The sequence below is a fragment of the Orycteropus afer genome, unplaced genomic scaffold (genome assembly GCF_000298275.1).
Source record: "Orycteropus afer afer isolate SDZICR_OR568_19922 unplaced genomic scaffold, OryAfe1.0 scaffold00047, whole genome shotgun sequence".
In the NCBI taxonomy this organism is placed as follows: domain Eukaryota; kingdom Metazoa; phylum Chordata; class Mammalia; order Tubulidentata; family Orycteropodidae; genus Orycteropus; species Orycteropus afer.
In genome coordinates this window covers 4,606,617-4,629,782 of record NW_006921634.1, presented here as the reverse complement: position 1 = coordinate 4,629,782, position 23,166 = coordinate 4,606,617, and the positions used below count along the sequence as shown (strand labels likewise).

The 23,166-nt window shown below is 38.2% G+C and overlaps 1 protein-coding gene across 1 annotated transcript in view; it reads right to left on the bottom strand.

Moving 5' to 3' along the window:
- FAT3 (FAT atypical cadherin 3) overlaps window positions 1-23,166 on the bottom strand; it is a 722,716-nt gene that overhangs the window by 150,391 nt on the left and 549,159 nt on the right. Inside the window, exons 6-7 of the mRNA XM_042780568.1 lie at window positions 17,937-18,076; window positions 356-631 (exon numbers count right to left, since the gene is read on the bottom strand). Of these exons, the coding sequence (XP_042636502.1) occupies window positions 356-631; window positions 17,937-18,076 (416 nt within the window). The remainder of the gene's footprint in view (window positions 1-355; window positions 632-17,936; window positions 18,077-23,166) is intronic.

The following is a 23,166-nucleotide window of genomic DNA, read 5'->3' as shown; positions in this document are numbered from 1 at the left end:
TTAAACTTTTCTATAAAATCTTCTGGATGCAAACCAATACAAGAGTCTGGAAGATTTATAGAAACATGGCCTGTTCCTTCCCTTTCAAGTCAGTCAGTCTGTCAGCAGCATTTACTGAGAGCCACTGTCTGCAGAACTTATCTAATATCTCAGTTTGGTAAAAACATAGTCACTACCTAACAACAGTAATTCTTCCCTGAAATAAAAAGGCAGAAATGAATGCAACTCAGCTGTGAAAAGACCAGATTTACTATTACTTACAAAATTTAAGGGCCCTGCACGTCTGAAGATTAAGATATGTGCCTGGAATGGTTAATGATTCATCCAGGATGGCAAATTAGCAGTTTTTTCCTACCATTATGTTGAGAATGTGCTTGTCCTGGGCCTCATGGTCCAGTCTCTCGGCAGTATAGAGGATGCCAGTGCTGGGATCGATCCGGAATTTTCTCATACTGATGGAGTCAATGCTGCTGTGGACAGTGTAGCTCAGTTTGTGCTTCTCGTCTCTATCAGTGGCTTCAATCTGCAGTATCTCTGTATCTGGAAGCACATCCTCAGATATTGTCACATCATAATTTGGCTGAGAGAATTCTGGGCCATTATCATTGTTATCCAGCACTTTGATAAATACCTATAGTTAAAAGAAGACAAGAGTGATGACTAATGCCAATACACTCATTGCTAATAAAGGAGCCCCCCCTCTTCCTCCTTTTTCTCTCCCCATCCTTGGAACTTAGGTTCTAGCAGATACCTCAACATGCGGGAATAGCTCTTGTAAAAACACTCTGTAATAAAAGGGTTAAAAATAAACCAGTAGTTCACATTAGCCAGAACATAAGCTGATCAATATTCTATTAATTGAACAGCTGAGACTGCTACCCAGAGATGATAATTCCGTGGAATTATCTGAGACACAATGCAAGAGATCACAAGGTGTTCTTAGTTTGCTAAGCTCCAATTATCATAAGTTCTTTTTATGTGCTTCTAATAGTGGACTTAAAGGGGAGACAATGACAGGATGGCAAAAGTAATGAGGACAAAGTGAAAGAAAGAGAGCAATGAGCACGGAGGGTCCCTTCACAGAGCAGTCAGGGCTTCAGTGGCGGAAATGTCCACCACCACATTTCTCCTTCAGATGGGAAGTGTCTAGTAAAGAACATGGTAGTGATGATGCTTACAACATAAAGCTTCCAAACATTTTCTTTTAAAAAGCATTACTATAAAAATTATCAGACATATATAAAAGTAACAGCTTAACGATCCTCATATACTCATTCAACTTTTAACAATGATCACATCCTAGCCATCATATAATTTTAATATGTATCTCTAAAAGATAGGAACTCTTAAACACACATACATACACATATGCTCATACACCAACCGAGAAAACAGTAATTCCTTAATGCCATTAAATATTCAGTAGGTCTTCACATTTCTCTAATTGCTCTTTTAATGTCCTTTGTGGTTTTGCATATACTTATACATATATAGGTATGTGTTGCTTAATGCTCTGTGAAATAGGATGTCATGTGATTTGGACATTATGTCAACAACATACTGAAACCTTATGGGAGCCTGTTTCTGGTTGTTCATTCTTGCTGATGGAGTTGTTGGTAGAGGCTGGAGGAACGGGGGCAGCAGTGGTGTTGGCTGAGAAGGTGGCAGCAGGAGTGAAGTAACAGGAAGCAAGTAAGGACAGAGTACAGCCTGCCCACCCTCACTCACTGTTCTGCCCACTTGGGTAGCAAGAGCAGCCTGGGCCCCACAGTCCCTGCCATTGCTTGCCTGTCAGACAAAGCCCAAGAGCTCACTCCCAGAGCCATGTCCTCTGCTTCAACTGCCTGTATCCTACCCATGGTCCAGTGCTGCAAGAGTATGGGTTTAGATCTTTAAAACCATTAGGGGGAAATAATAAACAAAAGGAGAGTGACTTTCCTTAAAAAAAAAACAAAAAAAAAACCAACCACCTATGGGACCATGGACATATATGTGGTTGGATGTTGTCTGAACTGATGTTAAGCAATGAATAGCTGTATTTTTTTTCATCATTTTAAAAATCAGGATGCAAATAAGGGCAAATACTGCATATAGGCCTTTAACTATCTTTTAATCTGTAGTTTTTTCCTCCATCTCCTCCTATTTCCTAGCAATTTATGTTTTATATATTTATATTGTTACACTTGGTGTTGAAGAAACTGAGCCATTTAGCCTTTCCCACAGTCTGGATTTTACTCATTGCATGTCTGTGGTGTTGGTCTACATGTCTCTCTGTCGCCTGCATTTCTTGGAAATTAGTAGTTTGATGTAGTAGGTTTGATAAGATGCAAGTTCAATTATCTTCCTTTCCTCTCTTCCTCCTTTACTTTTTTTCCTGACAAAACTCCTTAATAGGTGGTACAGTGTACTTACATCTGGCCCAACCCACTGCCATCAAGTTGATTCTGACTCATAGTGACCCCCACTGCATTTCTAAGGCAGTTAATCTTTATGGAAGCAGATTGCCCCATCTTCCTTCCACAGAGCAGCAGGTGGGTTTGAACTGCCAACCTTCTGGTTAGCAGTCAAATGTCTTAAGCACTGCATCACTGGAAGCATAACATTAACTAATTAAAAATTGTAAAATGACAATGTTCTATGATTTCTTCCTTATGTATTAGGTAGAATAGTTGTATAAAAAGAAACTTCTTGTCAACTATACGATTACTCTGAAGTACAGTTCATATACGAAAGGCAGGATAACTATGGTAATATATCATTTCAAAGTAATGAGTTAGTTCCTTAGCATCTTCCTAAAGTGATCAATGAGTTCTTTTTCCGCCCCCCAAGGATCATGACAAACTCATGAATTTAAACACATTTAATATATTTCAGTCCATGGCAGTTATTATACTTGTTGATGCACAAATTGGCCCTCTGGCCAGAGTGGGCCTCTTCAGGTCGGCTCCTGAGATCTTTTGATACGACCCTACTAGTCTTTGATAACTATTATTTGCTTTCTGGTAACTACTACAGGTCAGTTTTTTCAGTGTCACCCGGTACATTTCCTGCCCAATACCTGAATTTTCCATTTCCTTAAAGAGCCTTCATTTCCTTTCAGTAAGAAATGGGATTTAGAAACCATAGTCTGGGTACTAGGAATGCACACTGTTACTGCAGTGGCTTTTGTGTCTAGATTTTTCTCAGTGAACAGAATGAGGAAAGTTTTTTTTTTTTTTAAATAAATGTTTTATGAATTCATACCAATATTTTCAATTCAAAATTAGGGCTTCACAGTTTTTCAATTACTCTTATTATTTTTCTATCTGTATCTTCTTTCTCCCAAGCTGAAATTTCCAATACTCAATGACATTATCATAATGATTCATTGCTTTATCTGAAATCTATGCACAAAAATCTCAGAACATCAACATTATTAGATCTTAATTGTGATCTTTCAAAAAACTTTATGATTTTGCACATTTTTTGTCTTTAGGGGTTATTACACTAGGGGTGTACATCAAATCAGTGCTTAAAATCACTGAGAATTGCTCTTCTCTGTGTAGATACACCACCAATTGTATACACATTTAAATTCATTTGCTTCTATTTACTTTCCATTTCTAGGCTTGCCTTTTTAACACTTAATTTTGTTTTTCATTTTATGCAAAGATACCAAGTAAAAGTACATTTAAAGAAGACTGGCTTTTATACCATTCCCCTCCACTCTATTTTTTCATTCTTCTAAGGTAATCATTTTGTTTTTAATATTGTAGCATATCCACTTATTTTGTTAATATAAACATACTGTATACACTTTTCTCCATCATGCTATTTCATGTATAGTTATATTAGTGGTTCTCAACTAGGGGCAGTTTTGCTCCCCGGTGGATATTTGGCATGTCTGGAGATATTTTTGGTTGTCACAACTGGGGAGGGAGTACTCCTGGCAACTAGTGGGTTAAAGCCAGGGATGCTGCTAAATATCTCACAGTGTACAGGACAGCTCCTGATCCCAACACCCACTCCCAAGAAAGAATCATGGAGCCCAAAATGTCAATGGTGCTGCTGTTGAGAAGTCTTGCATTCTATCTTGATGTATAGAGATACTCCTCCAATGGGTAGCTGTATCATAGTTTGTTCAACCAGTTCTCTGTTCACGTTCTTCAAGACATTTCAAATATTTGCTTTTAGAAACCATGCAATGAAGAGCCTTGTACCCATGTCTTTTCATATTTTTGCTAGGGTAACTTTTGGTCCCATTACCTGTCTGTCAGTTTGTTGTACTGTAATGCTTGTATGTTGGTATGATACTGGAAACTATGACACCAGTATTTCAAATACCAGCAGGGTCACGCATGGTGGACAGGTTTCAGCAGAGCTTCCAGACTAAGACAGACTAGGGAGAAAGGCCTAGGGAATCTACTTCTGAAAATTAGCCAATGGAAAAAACTATGGATCACAAGAGAATATTGTCCAATATAGTGTTAGAAGACGAGCCCTCAAGGGTGGAAGGCACAACAATGGACTTCAAACATACCAATGATCATGAGATGGCACAAGATCAGGCAATGTCTAGATCTTTTATACATAAGGTCACCATGAATCAGAGCAGACCCCAAGGCAATTAACAGCAACAACAAAAATGGGATTGCTGAATCAAAGAGTTAGTGCTTATGTGTTTCCATAATCCCCATTTCTCATTTTCCAGTTTTTGCATACTAACAATATATAGGAATGACTATCTTCCCACAGCCTTGCCAACAACGTACTTGGTAAATGTTTTGGACCTTTTTTGCTAGTCTGAATAATGAGAAATGGCATCTCAGTATAGTTCAATTTGCATTTCTCTCATTATGAGTGAGCTTGAGCATCTTTTCATGTTTAAGTTCATTTTTTTTTTGTTAAACTATATCAGCTCATTCTTCTACAGGCTAGATAGTCTTTTCTTTCTTTATTTTTGGAAACTTTGTGATATAAACTGCATTTATTTTCACTTTGTTCATGCTTTTTTTCCTTTATCATGAAAAATTTTTTATTTTCCTGTAATTTTCCTTTTTATTTCTGTATGCTAACTCATGGTTTTCAGGAGCTCTGGAAGCATAGTGCCTAAGGCACTTGACTGCTAACCAGAAGGCTGACGGTTCAAGCCCACCAGCCACTCCTCGGAAGGAAGATGGGGCAATCTACTTCCATAGTGATACTGCCTTGGAAACCTAAGGAGGGGTCGGTCGCTATGAGTCAGGTCTGACTCGACAGCATATAACAACATAACAACAACTCATAGTTTTAGAACATTTTCCTCACTCTCATATTATACATGAATACACTTATTTTGAAAACATAAAGCCTTTCTATGTTTAATTTCCTTATATTTGCATTTCTAATCCATTTGGACTTTTTTCTAGTATATGATGTGAAGAATGGATCCAGTTTTATTTATTTATTTTTTCCACATGGCTCTTCAGTTATTTCAATTCCAGTTTTTGAAAGACCTCCACTTCCCTAGTGATTGGAGAAACCATCTTTATTGTGTACTAAACTTGCATAAGGAGCTCTGGTAGCATAGTGCCTAAGGCACTTGACTGCTAACCAGAAGGCTGATGGTTCAAACCCACCAGCCACTTCTCGGAAGGAAGATGGGGCAATCTACTTCGGTAGTGATACTGCCTCAGAAACCCAAGGAGGGGTCGCTATGAGTCAGGTCCAATTCGAAGGCACATAACAACAACAACAACAACAAACTTGCATATGCAATTGGTATGCTTCTGAATTTTCTGTTCTGTGCCATTAGTTTATCTGTCTATTCATGCAGCAATACCAACATGCTCTAATTATAGAGGCTTTATATATTTTAATGTCTGGAAAGGCTTGACTCTCTCATAGCTCTTCTTTTTCAGGGTTCTCCTGGCTATTCTTGCTTGCTTGCTTTATAATCAACTTGTATACCCCCTGGCGAAAACCTGGTAGTATTTTTATTGGGATTACATTGAATGCATAAATTAACTTGGGGAGAACTGCCTTCTTTATAATGTAGTCTTCCTATGCAAGAACACTTTTTTGTTGTTGTTGTTTTGTGATTAGAGTAAAAGTTTACAGAGCAAGTTGGTGTTCCAGTCAACAATTCCTACACATTTTGTTTTGTAACATTGATTGCAATCCCCTCAATGTAACAGCACTCTTCCCACACCCTCCCTGTGTTTCATGTATCCATTTGTCCTTCTTTACTATTCCTTCCTGTCTTCTGAGCTTTATTCCTGGGCAAAAGCTGCTCTTTTGATTTCTTGTGGCTGACAGTTCTAAGGTATGTGCACCTTTCTAGTGTCATGGTTCACTTTATAGGCCTGTCTCTGCATACTATAAAACAGTATGTCCTTTATTGTTTGCCTTAAATAGGTTGTGAATACTTTTTTAAAATTTGTGCATTTTAAATGAGGTCTTCTCTTCCACTGTTTTTAGGGGGATGGCTACATACACATGCACACACACACACACATAATAATGCATATATATATATATACCTATATATATATATATATATATATATACATGCATTGCTGATTTTTATATGTTAATTTTATAACCTCCCATTTTGCTAAAATTTCCTATCATTTGCAGTTTTCCTTTTTCTTTTGAGATTTCAGATATATAGTTATACTAGATGAAAACAATGATAGTTTTACCTTTCCTTTTACAATTCCTATAGTACAAATTTATTTTGCCTAATTACACTGGCTAATAGTTTCAGCACAATGCTAAATAGTAGTGGAGATAGTGGATATTCTTATCTTATTCATGAGTAATATGAAAGTCTCCACTGATTTTCCATTAAATAAGATGCTGGTATAGGGGTTGGATTCTAAAAAATTATTTACTTTTAAAAATAAATGCAATTATAACCTTTAAGGAAGATGCAAATCAAAATCACAAGATACCACTTCACCCTCACTAGGACAGCCAAGTTGGAAAAAAAAGCAGTGGGAAATCACAAATGTTGGTTACGATGTAGAAAAATTAGAACCCTCATCCAGTGCTTGTGGGAATATAAAATGAACACACAAACAAACAAACTCACTGCGGTCAAGTCAATTTGATTCATAGCGACCCTTCCTTGCATTTCCGAGGCCATATCTCTAACAAATAGATTGCCTAGTCTTCCTTCAGAGGAGTGGCTGGCAAGTTTGAACCGCCAGCCTTCTGGTTAGCAGTCAAATGCCTTACGCACTATGCTTCCAAGAGCTCCTTGCAAAATGAATTGCTGCTGTGGAAAACAGTTTAGTGGTTCTTCAAGAAGTTAAATACCGAACTATCAGATAACCCAGCAACTCCACTCCTAGGTATATACCCAAGAGATTTGAAAGCAGGGACTCAGATAGACACATGAATACCAAAATCAGTTGCACTATTCACAATAGTCAAAAAGTGGATATAACCTAAATGTCAACAGATGAATGAACAAACAAAATGTGATTCATATATACAATGCAAAACTGCCCAGCCGGAACAGCTGGTTAGTCCTAATACAATGAAGTCCTGATACACGCTACAACATGTTGTTGTTGTTGTTGTTATGTGCCGTCAAGTCGGCCCCGACTCATAGCGACCCCTCCTTGGGTTTCTGAGGCAGTATCACTACGGAAGTAGGATTGCCCAACCTTCCTTCCGAGGAGTGGCTGGTGGGTTTGAACCGCCAGCCGTCTGGTTAGCAGGCAAGTGACTTAGCCACTATGCTACCAGAGCTCCTCGCTACAACATAGACGCACCTTGATATGTTATGCTGAGTGAAATTAGTCACAAGAAGCCAAATACTACACTGATCCTAAATATCTAGACTAGGCAAATGCATTCAGGCAAAAGTTTGCTAGTGGCTACTAGGAGTGGGAGGGAGGTGGGAAGGGGAGGCATTGTTTAGGAAGCACTGAGTATCTGTTAATAATGACAGAAGAGTTTACAAAAGATACAGGTGATGGTTGCACAACATGATAAATATAGCCAATGTCACTGATTTGTTCATGTAAAAATGTTGAATTGGCAAATGTGTTACATATGTTTTTATCAAAAATTGTTTTTAACAATAATCATGTGGTTTGGAAACAAAATAAGGATACTTCCATTAAAAAAAAAAACTTGAAAAAAATAAATGCAGTCAGACTATAGTTATTCATATAAATAGCAGGACCACCACTCACTCTGGTACAGATGTGCTTTTTTGAGTGAGAGAAAGAGGCAGTCCTATCCACTGTGCCAGGACTTGCCCACGGGAGGGAACCTTTCATGGGATAAGCCTGCTAGGCTGTGGCAGAAAAAAGGTTGAGAAGTGTGCCTATAGAGTTTTGGGTATTGTTTTATCTCTACTGTATTTGAAAAACCATATTAGATTCTTTGAATACCAATTCTTTCCTTTAAAAAGTTCAACTTAACTTAGTCAAGATTCTAAAATATTTGTGTTCACAAAAGCAGTTATGTTAATAGGATAAAAAAGCTTTTCTGGCCAGCAAGGCTGCCCTGACCTTCATGAAGTTTCAAAGTTGATGTGCTCTTGAAAAGCTTGCCTCTTTCTGCTTGCTTTGTCCTATGCCTAATCTACAGTCAGAACAAGTGTTTCTCTGTAAAAGACTTCCTTCTCCTCATTTGCTTTTTATTTCCCACAGTTGGGGCCATTTGTGAGCTCCTGAACTAACAAACAAAGCAAAGTAACTCTCAAAGATGTGTTCAAAATGGTAATTGAAAGGCCTGAAGAAGTACAATGGAATCAAAGCAGGAGGCAACCTGAATGTAGGAAGTCTCTCCGGAGCCATTTGCAATGCTGCCCACCACAAACACTTTTCAGTTTTTCAGGCTCATCTAAGCTAAGTCTGGGTAGATGCCAAGATCTGCTTTACAAAAGCTTGTGGGGGAACTGTAGGGTGAGGGCCCTGTCTTTATTAGAACCGATTAAGTCATAAATCACTGAAATTCTATTCTGCCTCTCTTGGCATTTCAAAATCATATGGGCAGCATTCTACAGTTGTGATTTCAAGGGTGATGCCCCTTCTATTCTCCCTGAGCTTAAAAGTTTTTGAGTCTGGAAGTATGATAATCATGCCAGCTTTTTTGTATAAACTTGTTTTTACAGTTCATGCATTGCTATCATTTCTTAGACTTTATTATCCCTCATTCATCAATGAGGAAAATAAGGTTTGGAGAAGTTAAGGGATGTGTCCAAAGTTACTATGGCAAGGCCAGACTCAAACCCAGGTCTTAGAGAGCCAAAGTCTGTATTCATTCCAGTATGGCATTTCCATGGGCATTTAAATGACATAAATGTGAATTATACAGCTATATATGATACATTAAAATGTGAATTATAAATATATTTAACATATACGTGAGCAAATATATGTGTAAATATTGTGTCCCTTGCTATCCAGAAATCCTAATTTACAAAATAGGTAACTGATGTGACCATTTTCCTTCCAGGAATATTAATCACAGGCTTCTTTTCAATAGAAAGCTTCTTGCTGCCTTTAAAACTGGAATCCATTTTCAAAAAATGATTTACTCATAAATTGTCAAGCACAGACCTATTACATACAGTGAAATTTTATCATTATTATGTTTTTAATAGAAAGTCTCACATTTTAAGAATCAGCTTGCTGCCCTATTTTATCTATGTGCAATTGCATTTGTTCCAGCATTTTCCTAATCTAAATACCCAGAGAAAGTTTGGGTGTTACCCCTATTCACCTGCAAAGAGGGAGATGAGACTAAAAGAGATGAGAGAAAATGCTTCATGAGCCAGGTGTCCCTTGGATGTTTCTTAATCTAGGAAGTCACGGAGCAGCTTTAACAAAAGTAACTTGGCTCTCCTCAAATCTTCAAGGTGAAATCTGCTTTTTTAAAGAAGGAGGCTAGTTAGGGACTCCCAAACACATGAATTTTAGACAATGAAGAATGGAATCCTCTGGGCTGCTGAGGGCAAGGCTAGCCTTAGGAATGCAGCCCACAGACATTTCAGACTCAATGAATGCAAATCCTCTGGCAAAAAGACTTGATGACCAATCTCAATGAACTGCTTTTGTGGGATTAAATAATTCTGGAGATTAGCTGAAAGAGATTTTTAATCTCTGTCTTGGCTGTGTAGCACACATTACAAGCTGGTTTTCATATCGTATAAAGCAAAGCATGACTTAAGAATAAGAAAAGCATATGAAAATCACAGAATCACACATCATGAATCCCTGAATCATTTTTAGATTATTATTTAGGCATGAATATCTCTGCTGTCTTTCAAGAGTAAAAATAAACACTACATACATAATTCTTTATCGTTATCAGGTATGTTATTTCTATTTTAAGTTAATAAACCCTGTACATATCCAGGACTGCAGAGATTTCAAAGAACCTTCTCATAGTATCTTATTTTACTCTTACAACAGCCCATGAGGTAGGTAAGGTCTTATCCCCATTTTGTGAAATACATTGAGATCAAGATATCTTCCCGTAGTACCACAGATAGCAATTGTATTGATTTGAACTTGAGTCACTTGATTCTGGGTCAGTGCTCCTTCGACTATATCAAATGCTTTTCTTAGTGGAATTAACTTGTGTATTTGTACATACAGATACTTAGGGGAAAGTTCCTGAGATGGTTTGTTATCTTGAAAAGAGAGAAATGGGTTTGTACTTCTTTACCTGAGTGTACCTAGGTGCCTCAGTTTCTCACTAAAATAAATCATCTCCCTATTTTAAGATCCATAACCTTAATTACATCTGCAAACCATTTGGCATGTAACATAATATATCCACAGGTTCCAGGAATTAGGGAGTACACATCTTGGGGAGGGGCGTGCTCTGGCTAGCGCAGAAAGTACCTGCTTCACTGAGTACTTGGGAGGATTAAATGAGTTCATTCATTTATACAGTTTGGGATAGGATAATTCTTGGAACACAGAAAACACTCAAACATGTTGGTCTAAAAGCAGCATTTTATAGATAGGTTGTTGTTATGTGCCGTCGAGTCGGCTCTGACTCATAGTGACCCCTCCTTGGGTTTCCGAGGCAGTATCACTACAGAAGTAGGATTGCCCAACCTTACTTCCGAGGAGTCGCTGGTGGGTTTGAACCACCGGCCTTCTGGTTAGCAGTCAAGTGCCTTAGGCACTATGCTACCAGACCTCCTTTATAGATAGGAGACTAAGGTAAAAAAAATGTAAGTAAGCTGTTCAAGGTGACTCAGCTACTAAGTGGCAGAGTTGGGACTGGGCACAAGCTTATCTGCTACAAAACCCATGTTGTCAAATACTAAGCTGTTACATAAAATACAATAAATCTTCCCACAAAATAAGTATTTCATGCAGAGGCCTTTGCCCAGCTTGCCAGGAGGTTTTTGTAAATCTTGGGATAATATGTTCTTGGATTAAGCGCATCTGAATCTTTGTAACTTGAAATTCATAGGCTCTTCTTATATTCTGTACTCAACACTAGGGAACCAGGAAAGAAAAGTGTATTTATTTATCACCAGATAATGTAGCTTTGAGGCATAAGAATCCTGAGACCGTTGCCAGAACAGGACAAAAGGGAAGATGAAGGAAAGGATTTCATGCAGACACAGAAATTCCTGAAGCTCTGATTTATTTAACATTTACAAAGTGAAATTCATTATGCTGTTTATGGCTGATTGGAAGTCTATGTCATACCATGTTTCATGATTCCAAATGAACAAATTAGAGAAAAGTTCCCAGAAGGAAACTCAATGAGTATTTTGGGCTGTAAGACATTTATTTAGTTATGTGGTGAAGGGCAGCAGTTTGGTGGTGGAATCATGATATTGCTTGGGGTCACAGATTGGAACATTGTTTTAGTGGTTTCTAAAAGAAGAGTTGATGCTTTTGAGTTGTGGTGCTGGCAAAGAATGCTGAAAGTACCATGGACTGCTAAAAGAACTAACAGATCTGTCCTGGAGGAAGTGCAGCCAGAATGCTCCTTGGAAGCAAGAATGGCCAGACTTCGTCTCATCTATTTTGGTCATGTTGTCAGAAGGGACCATTCCCTGGAGAAGGATGTCATGCTTGGTAGGGTGGAGGGTCGACGAAGGAGGGGGAGGCCTTCAACGAGATGGATTGACATGGTGGCTGCGATGATGGGCTCAAATATAGCAGGGATTGTGGGGCTGGTGCGGGATCAGGCAGTGTTTCGTTCTGCTGTGCATGGGGTTGCTATGAGTCGGAAACGACTTGACGGCACTTAACAACAACAAAAGAAAATCCAGAATGCTCCTTTTTCCAAGGAAAAAAAAATCATTTCTAAAAATGTCCTTGACACTGAGGGTGTTGACTAATTCAGAGAACTTCTCCTGTCATCACTGTCCCAGGAACCCTGATAAGTGTCAAGAAGCCGGGTAGGTGGAGGCTGGGGAAGGATTGGGCTCTAACATAGCCCTGTAATAGTGTAATAGTTTTCTGATAATAATGATGATGACACACAAGTTTGTACTTTGAAAACTCTTAGTTCCCGCTTCTTGAAAAGGTCATGGCCTGGAGACACAAAGGGATCTGGATGCTTCTAACAATAAATTCTCTTGATATCTTTTGTTAATCTACTTAGATCACCCTTGCCAAGGGGAACCTCCAAATTCATCCTGAGTCACTAACTCCTTCCAAATTATTCTGGTGATAAAACTAACTGAACTAAAATCAATGAAAATGGGATTTGAACCATATGCACATTTAAAGTCTTATGATATATCCTCCTTTATAAATTAAAAGAGTGGGTGGACATTGTTCATCTGGATTTAAAACTCCGAATCATCATGACCTCAGGCTCCCACAACATGATATGAGCTTGGGACATAGTTGCGCAATAAATACTGTTGAATGATTTCTCACCTGGCCCTAATGAAATTCTAAAATAAAAGTTTCATTGATATATTATTTTTCTTAACATGAAGCTGTTGTGTTCTAGATAGAGCATAACTGCCATATGTTGTTGTTATGTGCTGTTGAGTCGGACCCCACTCATAGCGATCCCTTCTTGGGTTTCTGAGGCAGTATCACTACGTAAGTAGATTGTCCCACCTTCCTTCCGAGGAGTGGCTGGTGGGTTTGAACCACCAGCCTTCTGGTTAGCATTCAAGTGCCTTATGCTACCAGAGCTCCTAACTGCCATATAGATCCTGCTGAATATGTATTATCCACTATTCATTCATTCTGAAAATATTTAAGGAGTAGCTATAACATTCTGAGCATACTGAATTACCATTTAATTCAACTCTTATAAAGCCCAGGAGAAAATTATGGAACTGAATCTGGTCCCATGATTTATCTGTATTTTACTCAAATATGTGTTATGTTTTTAGATAACCATTAATGACTTTTCACTAAATATTTAGCAATATTGCACATGGGTTGTTTTACATTAGTCTTTGGAGCATGCTTTTAAATTGTGTGTTCTCAAAGGATTTCAATATGTGTTAGTATTTTCATCTTGAGAATTCCCTTAAGCAGTTATGATTTTAGTAGAGTTTACTGTCCCAACTGGAGAACATTTGAGAGTGAGTGGAATATTATTAATAAGTACATCAGTACCACAGGTGTAAATGGGACTCTTTAGGCAAATAAAGTTCTATGATCATCCTAATCACAGGGGAAAGGAAGTGATTGGAGACCCAGGAGTCATCATGCACTGGCTGCTTCACTATGTGCAAGTCACTTCCTGTTTCTGGCTCTAGTTTATTTGAATGAAAAGTAAAGTGGTTGTCCCTTGTCAGCTCTACTATACACCTGGACATTGCTGCTCCCAAGAAGCAGCTGCCTAGACAAGAGCATGAAATAATTGTTCTCGCTTTCTTTCCATTATTAAATACTTACATAGCTAAATAAGTTATCATCAAGTTGACTTTGACTCATGGTGACTTTATATACAACAGAATGAAACACTGCCTGATCCTAAATCATTCTCGTGTATGTCAACACGTTTAGATTCATCTTTACAGTTCTTGTGCCAATCCATCTTGCTGACAGACTCTCTTGCTCTTGCAGGCCCTCTACTTCACCAAACATGATGTCTTCCTCCAGCGATTGACCCCTTCTGATAGCTTGTCCAAAGCAAGTGAGTCAGACATCATTCTGTTGTGATTCACAAGGTTTTCATTAACTAATTTTTGGAAGAAGTTTGCGAAACCATTCTTCCTCATCTGTCTGAGTCTTTTGAAACCTATGCACAGTGGGTGATCTTGCTGGTATTTGAAATACCAGTGGAATAGCTTCCAGTTTCACAGCAATACACAAGATACCACAACAGTGTTACCACGAGGGTTGGTGTCACCCAGTGCAGTAACTCATGGATTCACAACCCCCATAGAGCTTTTCCTGTACTAGATCATAAAGAACTTTTAGTAATGTTTATTATCAGTTTTAATCATAGAAAATTATATGATAAATTGTTTATTTAATATATTTTACAACACAATTTACAATTATATTGCTTCAGAAGGAAGATATGGCAATCTACTTCCGTGGATACCACCTTGGAAACCCAAGGAGGGGTCACCATGAGTCGAATCAACTCGATGACAGTGAGTTTTGAGTTTTGCTTAATGTAGTTGTAAATTGCTTAAATGTATTATTTCTTAGATTATATGAATACTAACGAAATTGTTTTATAAAATCTTTCCACACTAAATTACCTTAGTTACCACTTTATTAATAATTGTGTGGAAGCCTTTTTTGACTTTTCTCCTTCTTTTCCTTTAATTAATTACTACTACATTCTCAAAAAAGGTATTGCTATAGATTCACAAATACTAATTACCCCATTAGTATAACTAAAACATGAGTATATTTGACAAAATTAGCAATTATATGTCACTTTGAAGACTCGTGCACCTGACCCAAGCCAGGGTATTTTCAATCATCTCATATGCATGCGAAAGCTAGACAATGAATAAGGAAGACTACAGAAGAATTTATGCATTTGAATTATGGTGCTGGTGAAGAATACTAAAAATACTATGGACTTCCAGAAGAATCAACAAGTTTGTCTTGGATAAAGCATAGCTAGAATTCTCCTTAGAAGTGAGAATGACTGGACTTTGTCTCTTGTACTTTGGTCGTGTTATTAGGTGCCTCATAGTGTAGTGGTTAAGAAATTTATCTGTTAACCAAAAGGTCAGTGGTTCAAGCCCACCAGCTGCCCCATGGAAGAAAATGAGATGGTCTGCGTCCATAAAGATGTATAGCCTTGGAAACCCAATGGGGATTGCGATGAATCAGGATCAACCTGATGGCAGTGAGGGTTTTTTGTTGTGTGTTTGTTTTTGTTTTTTGCTTTGGAGTGCCCGGAGAAGGATATCATGCTTGGTAAAGTAACGGGTCAGAGAAAAAGGAAGACCCTCAATGAGATGGATTGACACAGTGACTACAACAACAGGCTTAAGCATTGCAGTGATTGTGAGGATAGCACAGGACTGGGCAGTGTTTTGCTGTGTTGTACATAGGGCTGCTATGAGTCAGATCTGACTGAATGGCATCTAACAACAACAACAACAACAACATAAAAACACAGGCAGCAACAAAAATAACAGCATGTGCTTATAGAGTATGGAGATGAAGTCACATGATTCGAAGTAACATTATAAGTTGGTAATAATTACAGCTCTGACCAGAGTGCATTAGAAGGTTCAAAAGTAAATTAGCATAGAGTTTTACCCTTGTATATATATTGACTCATGTAAGCTGAGCTTACAAAAAAATGTTTTTGTCCTTGTAAGTAAGTACGGGAATATTTTTATAAGGAATAATATTTTTTTTTTGCTGAAACATTCTACAAAATTTTATAGACAGTCATTTTGGTATTATTGCCTCTGACACTGTCACCTGGTATGGTTTGTATCCCCTCTTTCTGAGTCCTCGTACTGATGCAATTGCGCCACGATACCCCAAACAGATAGACAGTGGAAATAAATAATTGCAAAGCTTGTATCAGATTTAACATAAATCAGCACTTGCTTTTAGTTCAGGGTTTGTTAAAAGTTCATCTCCACTAACTAACCTGAAGCACTGTGTTTAGAAGGGTTCTGAGGTCTGGTAGCATAGTGGCTAAGGCACTTGACTGCTAACCAGAAAGCTGGCGGTTCAAACCCACCGGCCACTCCTCAGAAAGAAGATGGGACAATCTACTTCTGTAGTGATACTGCCTTGGAAACCCAAGGAGGGGTCGCTATGAGTTGGGTCCGACTTGATGGCATATAACAACAACGAGATCACTTATGGGCTCAGCAGAAAAATGGACCCTGATTGATTAGTGATGCTTTCTGGGGTCAGAGGAAGGGGAAAGAGAAGCTGAGAGGAGGGAGGAGTGATGGCAGATGGCATGTGTGTGTGCTTTCTGCCATAACTGGCCTATGTGTCTGGTGCTAAAAAATAAACCAAAAAATCTCACAGTTAGGGCAAATATAGTGATGTTTGACTTCTGTTAGTCTCACTTGGGAAGGTAACGTGAAAAGCCAAGAGATTTTCCCCTCCTCCTTGATATCATCTTTTCTCCTGGTCTCTAATACCAGAGGAAAAGTGTTTTTGTTATGTGCCATCGAGTTAGGCCCTGACTCATAGCGACCCCTCCTTGGGTTTCCGAGGCGGTATCACTATGGAAGTAGATTGCCCCATCTTTCTTCTGAGGAGTGGCTGGTGGCCCTCAACCCTTGGCTGCATGTTAGAATCACATAACTGCCTCTTCCTCAGGAATTCTAGTGGACAGCCAGGATAAAGACCCACTGACACAGAGTCTAGAAGAGGAGATGGGAGTCAGGGCAATTAGATCCCAGTTCTAGCTCTTTATTAACTGGATGTATGACCTTGGATATATTGTTTAGCTTATTTGAGTCTATAAAATAAATTTGGACTCTTAAGTATTCTGTAGCTCTGTCTATGATGAGCCCTGGTGGTGCAGTGGTTAAAGCACTTGGCTGGCTGCCTTTTGGTTGGTAACTGTAACCTACCAGCTGGTCCTTGGTGGGAAGATGTGACAGTCTGTTTCCATAAAGATTATAGCCTTGGAAACCCTACTGGGGCTCCGGTGGCATGCATGGTGCCTAAGGCATTTGACTGCTAACCAGAAGGCTGGCAGTTCAAACCCACCAGCCATTCCTCGGAAGGAACAATGGGCAATGTACTTCCATAGTGATACTGCCTTGGAAACCCAAGGAGGGGTCACTATGAGTCAGGTCCAACTCAAGGGCAGTGAGTTTGGTTTTATTTATAGAGTCACTAAGAAATGAAATTGACTTGATGGCTTGGTTTTGGTTTTGGTGAGCTACTGAGGAGTTCTGGTGGTACAGTGGTTAAGTGCTTGGTTGCTAATCGAAAGATTAGAGGCTGGAATCCACCAGCCGATCCACAAGAAAAAGATGTGGCAGTCTGCTACAGTAAAGATCACACCCTTGGAAACTCCATGGGGCAGTTCTGCTCTGTCCTATATGGTCACTATGAGTTGAAATTGAGGTAACAACAATGTTTTTTGTTTGTTTGATTTTAACCTTCTATGACTAAAAAAATGAGGAGGCAAAAAATATCATGGTATGTTAACTCAGATGATATAAATGTCTTTCTCTGTATAAATCTAAGAAATGTTGGCTTGGTTGACAAAGGGATATATCTACATTAAATGATCAGAAACATAGGCATATTGCTCTTCTATGTATGAGTAATCACAATATCTTGAAAGAGGCAACTAAATCATAAAATAGCACAGTAGAATACTTTTCCTAAGTTGTTCTCCTAAATGATTTTTTAAAACACTAGATATTCATAGATATGATTTATTACTTGGAATATATTTGACATATTTTTTATTGTGATGAAAATATACACAACAGAACATAAACCAATTCAACAATATCCCAATACATTTTCTAACTCCTTGCACCCCTGACTTTAGCAAGTCTTTCAGCATTACCACTACTCAGTCATTTAACAGGATACCTGAGTGACAGCAACATTTGTCCCATCGGTGACTTCCACACTCATGTTGTAGATTGACCTCTGCTCGGCGTCCAAAGGTTTTGCGATGACAATTGTCCCAACACCCTTCTCTGCGTCAAAAGAGCTGTCAAAATTCCCCCCTGATAATTTCACAAAAACAACATGAAATTAGCATGTCTGAGAAGTGATTAACTTGCATGGAAATGTATCTTTAAAGGGAGCTCTTATATAGAAATATTTTTTGACAAACATCCCTATGGTTCAATTTTGTACTTCTTAAATGGGACTGCTTTATTTCTAGCTTAATTCCTATTTCAAAACACAGCCTCTACAATGCATAACAAATGTCACAAAAATAGAATGTATTGCAAATGAAAACCTCAGCAGTAATGTTAGAGTACTGAAGCATAAACTGATTCCATAAAATATTTAGAAAGCTGAAGGCCCTTTGATCCCTTGCGACTTCTGTGCTATGAATTTGTTACACCTTTTTGTTTCCTCAAAGTAGATTACATTATGAGTAAATAAACAGTTCAATTAGTGTTGACAAAAACAAGTAGATGCTCTTACATCTATTCTAGGATTGATGGTAAACATTTGGTTTGTAGAGTTCAGAGTCCTTCAATGATGTCAGCAATAAAATTATAAATACTTTACAAAACAAGAAAAAGCAAGAAATGGAATTTCATATTAAAAAATTCTATATCTGAAAAGTGAGGTATTCATAGAAACATTATATATATATATATATGAATGAATCTTCTGCTGAAAAAGTAGTGTGAATTATTTTTTCCCAAGAAAGTAGAAAGTTTATCTGGAAAGAAGTAGAGAACAACATCAGCTATGTAACATCAACTTAAAAGTTTAGGAAACTTTACTTTCTCCCCCTGGGCCAGGTACGATTAGTTGTCTATGGATGTCATGCTTAAGATAACTGTGACATTGTTGAAATCACTTTTGATCTCTCCATCTCTGCGAACCAAAGTATGGTTTATAATCTTTTCAAAGTGAAAGTTTTATTTTGTTTTTAAGGTATAGAGAAAATAAGGCATAAATGCTGGAATGATTTTAATTGAATATCAGTATATGTTCACAGGCTCTATTTGTTTTAGTCTGAAATTGTTCTTGTTGTTATGTGCTGCGAGTCACACCCGACTCATAGTGACCCCTCCTTGGGTTTCGGAGGAGGTAACACTACAGAAGTAGATTGCCCAACCTTCCTTCCAAGGAGTGTCTGGTGGGTTTGAACTGCCAGGCTTCTGGTTAACAGTTAAGTGCCTTAGGCACTAAGTTACCAGAGTCTGAAATTACATGGTGTCAATTAATTTTGTTCTTGGATAGTAATTTAATTTAACTATTTGTAGGGCAGTGCATTTATTGAATTTCATATTTTAGAACAGAAATTTTGGCTTCTCTTACACTGAACATTTTGGTGACCCATGAACAATGTGTTTCTAAGATATTACAATTATAAATGGGCAGATGAGTTAAGAGAAAGGAGACTTTTACCTGAATTACTAGAATATGATTTGCAGGGACACAGAATAAATAATACGGTTTACTTTAAAAATAAAAAAGACACTGGCAATACATATTTCAAATACTTATTGCTTGCAGCTGTCATATGCACTTAAGATTATTTAATTGGTAGAGAGAACATAATTGTCCTTGACATTTAATTAAAGTTATGGAGACAGGGGGATACCAGAGAATTGCTCAGAGATTATATGCTTTCTCAAAATTTCATCTAAAAAAGAAACTCATCTTCCAATTAGTATCTTTAATTGATTTACTGAGGAGCACTAAATATTAACTCTCAAAAAGTCTTTTGAAGGATAGGATAAGGAGAAAGGAGAGGAGATCTTGGGTGAAAAAGGAGGTGTCCTTAGGTCACCATTTCTATTTTCAAAGGGAGTATTTTGAAAACCACATGAAATAAAATGTAAGGCTGGTTCTAGTGTCTCAAATAATAATCCTAAGGAGCAGAGAAAAATCATTTACAATCAACTGGTGCGTTCTGAAGAAGCTTTGCCATAGAAATTTTCAAATAAAGGACACAGTATTACATTCTAAGACTTGTGTGGAAAGAAAGATGACTTTGCAAATTCTCAAGCTGCTTCTGGTGGGTATTAAATGACATTTTAAATTATCTTTAGGACATTTCTTAACAAAGATGTTTACTTTCTTGTATCTGAGGACCTTGATTTTTAGGGTTGTGGGGATGGGGAAAGGGGCCATTCTCCAAAGTTATTTTAGAAGGTGAAAATTTGTAGGTACAATGCCAAATAGAAGTTATGCAAGTTATAGAACTTAAGTTTGCACCAGTTTAAACATTAATAAAAAGGATTTAGAGAATATGCAAACAAAGATTTCCAGTTTAAGTTATTGTTTAAATGGGGCAATTCTATATGTTCACTTTCAGGGCCCTATATGGAAATATGTATGATTTTATGTGCTCTGTGACATAAAATTTACATCTCTTATGTATAACCTACCGACTATGCATTTAGTCATTTTTTTAAAGTAAATATCATTATTGTTTACATTTATGTTTGTCATTTTTTATAGTTCTCTGTGTGTGTGTGTGTGTATAACTCCCTCATTTACTTTACTGTTTCAAATACTCTAGACTAGAAACTGTCTAGATAGACAAACAAAAAAACAGACCAAAGAACACTAAGAGAACCTGAAAAGTATTTCTGAGACTGCTGGCAGTCTCTGATACTCATTTCCAGGGCACTTGTTTCTAGTTAAACCAAGTTTTCATAATAACCAGCTCCTGAAAATCTTGGCTGAGTTTAAAAATGAATTTCTGACACAGGACACAGACTCTAGACCAGCAGTCCACCATCAACCCTCACGAGCTGTAATCACCTACCACTTAAGCACCCCGTTTCATAAATGACTCCATCTCTTTCCCCAGGTCTCATTTTTCAGGCTCCATTTTCGCCTAAAAGGTGATTTCATTTTCAGATGAGACCATGTCCAATTTATAGGGGCCAATCCAAGGAGTCCATTTACACTAGCAGCATTCTGTTTAAACAAGGTGTGCTTCCTCAGAGCCAGTAACAGAACATGCAAAGCCAGAGTGTGTTTGGTGCAGCAGCGTTAGGCTAAACAAAAGGTGGGGAGGAGGGAGGACACTGCCGAGCTGGTCTGAGTCTCAACAAAGTGGGGGATTGGAAGAGTCACAGCCTGAGCATTGCTGCAGGGGTATGTGGCAGAGATGGTTAAAGCAAGGTTGTGAACAGCCCACATAACAGATAATTCACGTCTGGGACATTTCTCTGACTATTTTGGTCAGGACAGGTATAACAGAGTAAACAAAGAGCAGAAGAGGCATGGTGGGTTTTTATTGGATTCTAAAGTTAAACAAAGCAAGTAGGAATGCCCTGAAAAACTTTTAAAATGGAACTTGAATGAAAGTACCTTTAGCCAGAAGCTATTTCTTTGAAATGTTGGGCAGCAGGGCACTGGGCCATGATGTAGTCAAGTTTTTCTTTAAAGAATGGTACAAAGCACCCCCATCTCTCATAAAGAGATCCAGTGGTGAAAATTACCTAGCTTCTACTTTAGGGAAACTTGGAGGGCCCTCCTCTAGCATATGATTCCATTCCACTCCATGCATAATTTTAAAAATATCAACCAAAATCTAGTAGTCACCAAGGGGGAACTGTTATGTGAGAAGCTTCCAAAACACTGAGCTGCTGAATCTCAATGAATTAAGGGAGTCGTACACAAGCTGTTCATTCAAGTTCAGCATGTACACCGAACTTAAGAAAAATGTTAACACCAGTTACTGCCTGATCATGAATAATTTTCTGTCTTGTAATGAAGCAAGCACAGTATGAGGCTGAAAAGGATATTTACACTGAAGGCAGGAGAGATGAGGTGGAGATCATGAGACAGTGGTAGGATGAAAAGTCCCTTCTAAATTTAGTTTAAAATTCATTAAAGCACTGAAGATATGATTTGTTGTTTAGACTTTATTATGTTTCTAAAGGCTCTCTAGATATGTTCCTAGGGCTATGATCTTGTTATGCAGATCAGAGAGTATAGTTGGTATGAAATTTGAGACAGGATACAGAACAGATGAAATAAAATGTCTATGTAAAGTGAATAATTCCGAGCAAGAGTCACTCTGATGAAGAACAGCTATATTAGAAATGGAACATGGACAGGCATGGCTTCTCCCAGAAGATGCAGGAAAGAGTTTTGTGATAAAGAATATGGCCACTTGGTTAGAGATGATCCAGAGATTCCCAAGCTCTGGTCAGAAAATATGACCACTGCTAGTGCTATGAAAGACTTAACTGTATTTGAACCGTGGTGTTGGTGAAGAATATTGAATATATCGTGCATTGCCATGAGAATAAACAAATGAGTCTTAGAAGAAATACAACCAGAATGCTTCTTAGAAGCAAGAAAGGTGAGCCTTTGACTTGCTAACTTTGGATATATCACCACGACAGACCAGGTGCTAGAAAAGGATATCATGGCTGGTAGAGTACAGTATCAGTGAAAATGAGGGAAACTCTCAATGAGATAGACTGACACAGTAGCTCCAATGAACTCAAACATGCCAATATCATGAAGATGGCACACAATCAGCCAATGTTCTGTTCTATGCCATACAAGGTCATTATGAGTTGGAGCTGACTCAATGGCAACTAAGAACACTACTTCATCCAAACCTAAATAAGAGATGGTTCTGTTGGGGACAAAATTCAAGAAAGACAGGCATAAGCTTATGGGGCAAAGCAGCCAAGAACCCAAGGGTCTATGGGAATATATGACAAACTCAGGGCCAAGGTGGCCTTTATATATCTGCAACACAGAAGAGTATTCAGGTAGAGCTGGACTTATGTGCAAGCACTAAACACCAGAGAATTATTTTCAAAGAACAATCTTTCTCCTTTCTATGCTATTATGTAAAGCAAACAAATAAAGATGCTTTAAGTGCTTACTATCTATAAGGAAAATCGTATTTCTAGTCTAAGTCAGCCCCAGACTTACAGGTAAGGAGAGACAACTCAGGGATGCCCGAAGTAGCAAGCGGGAAAAGCAAGAGAAAGGGGATTAAAACCAGGAAGCCAGAGAGAAGAGCAGTCAGCCGAAGGAATTAGGTGAGGAGGGGCAACTCAGGCCCACCCAGAGTGGCAGACCAGAAGAGCAAGAGGAAGGGGATAAAAAGCCAGGAACCCGGACAGAAGAGCAGTCAGCCCCAGGC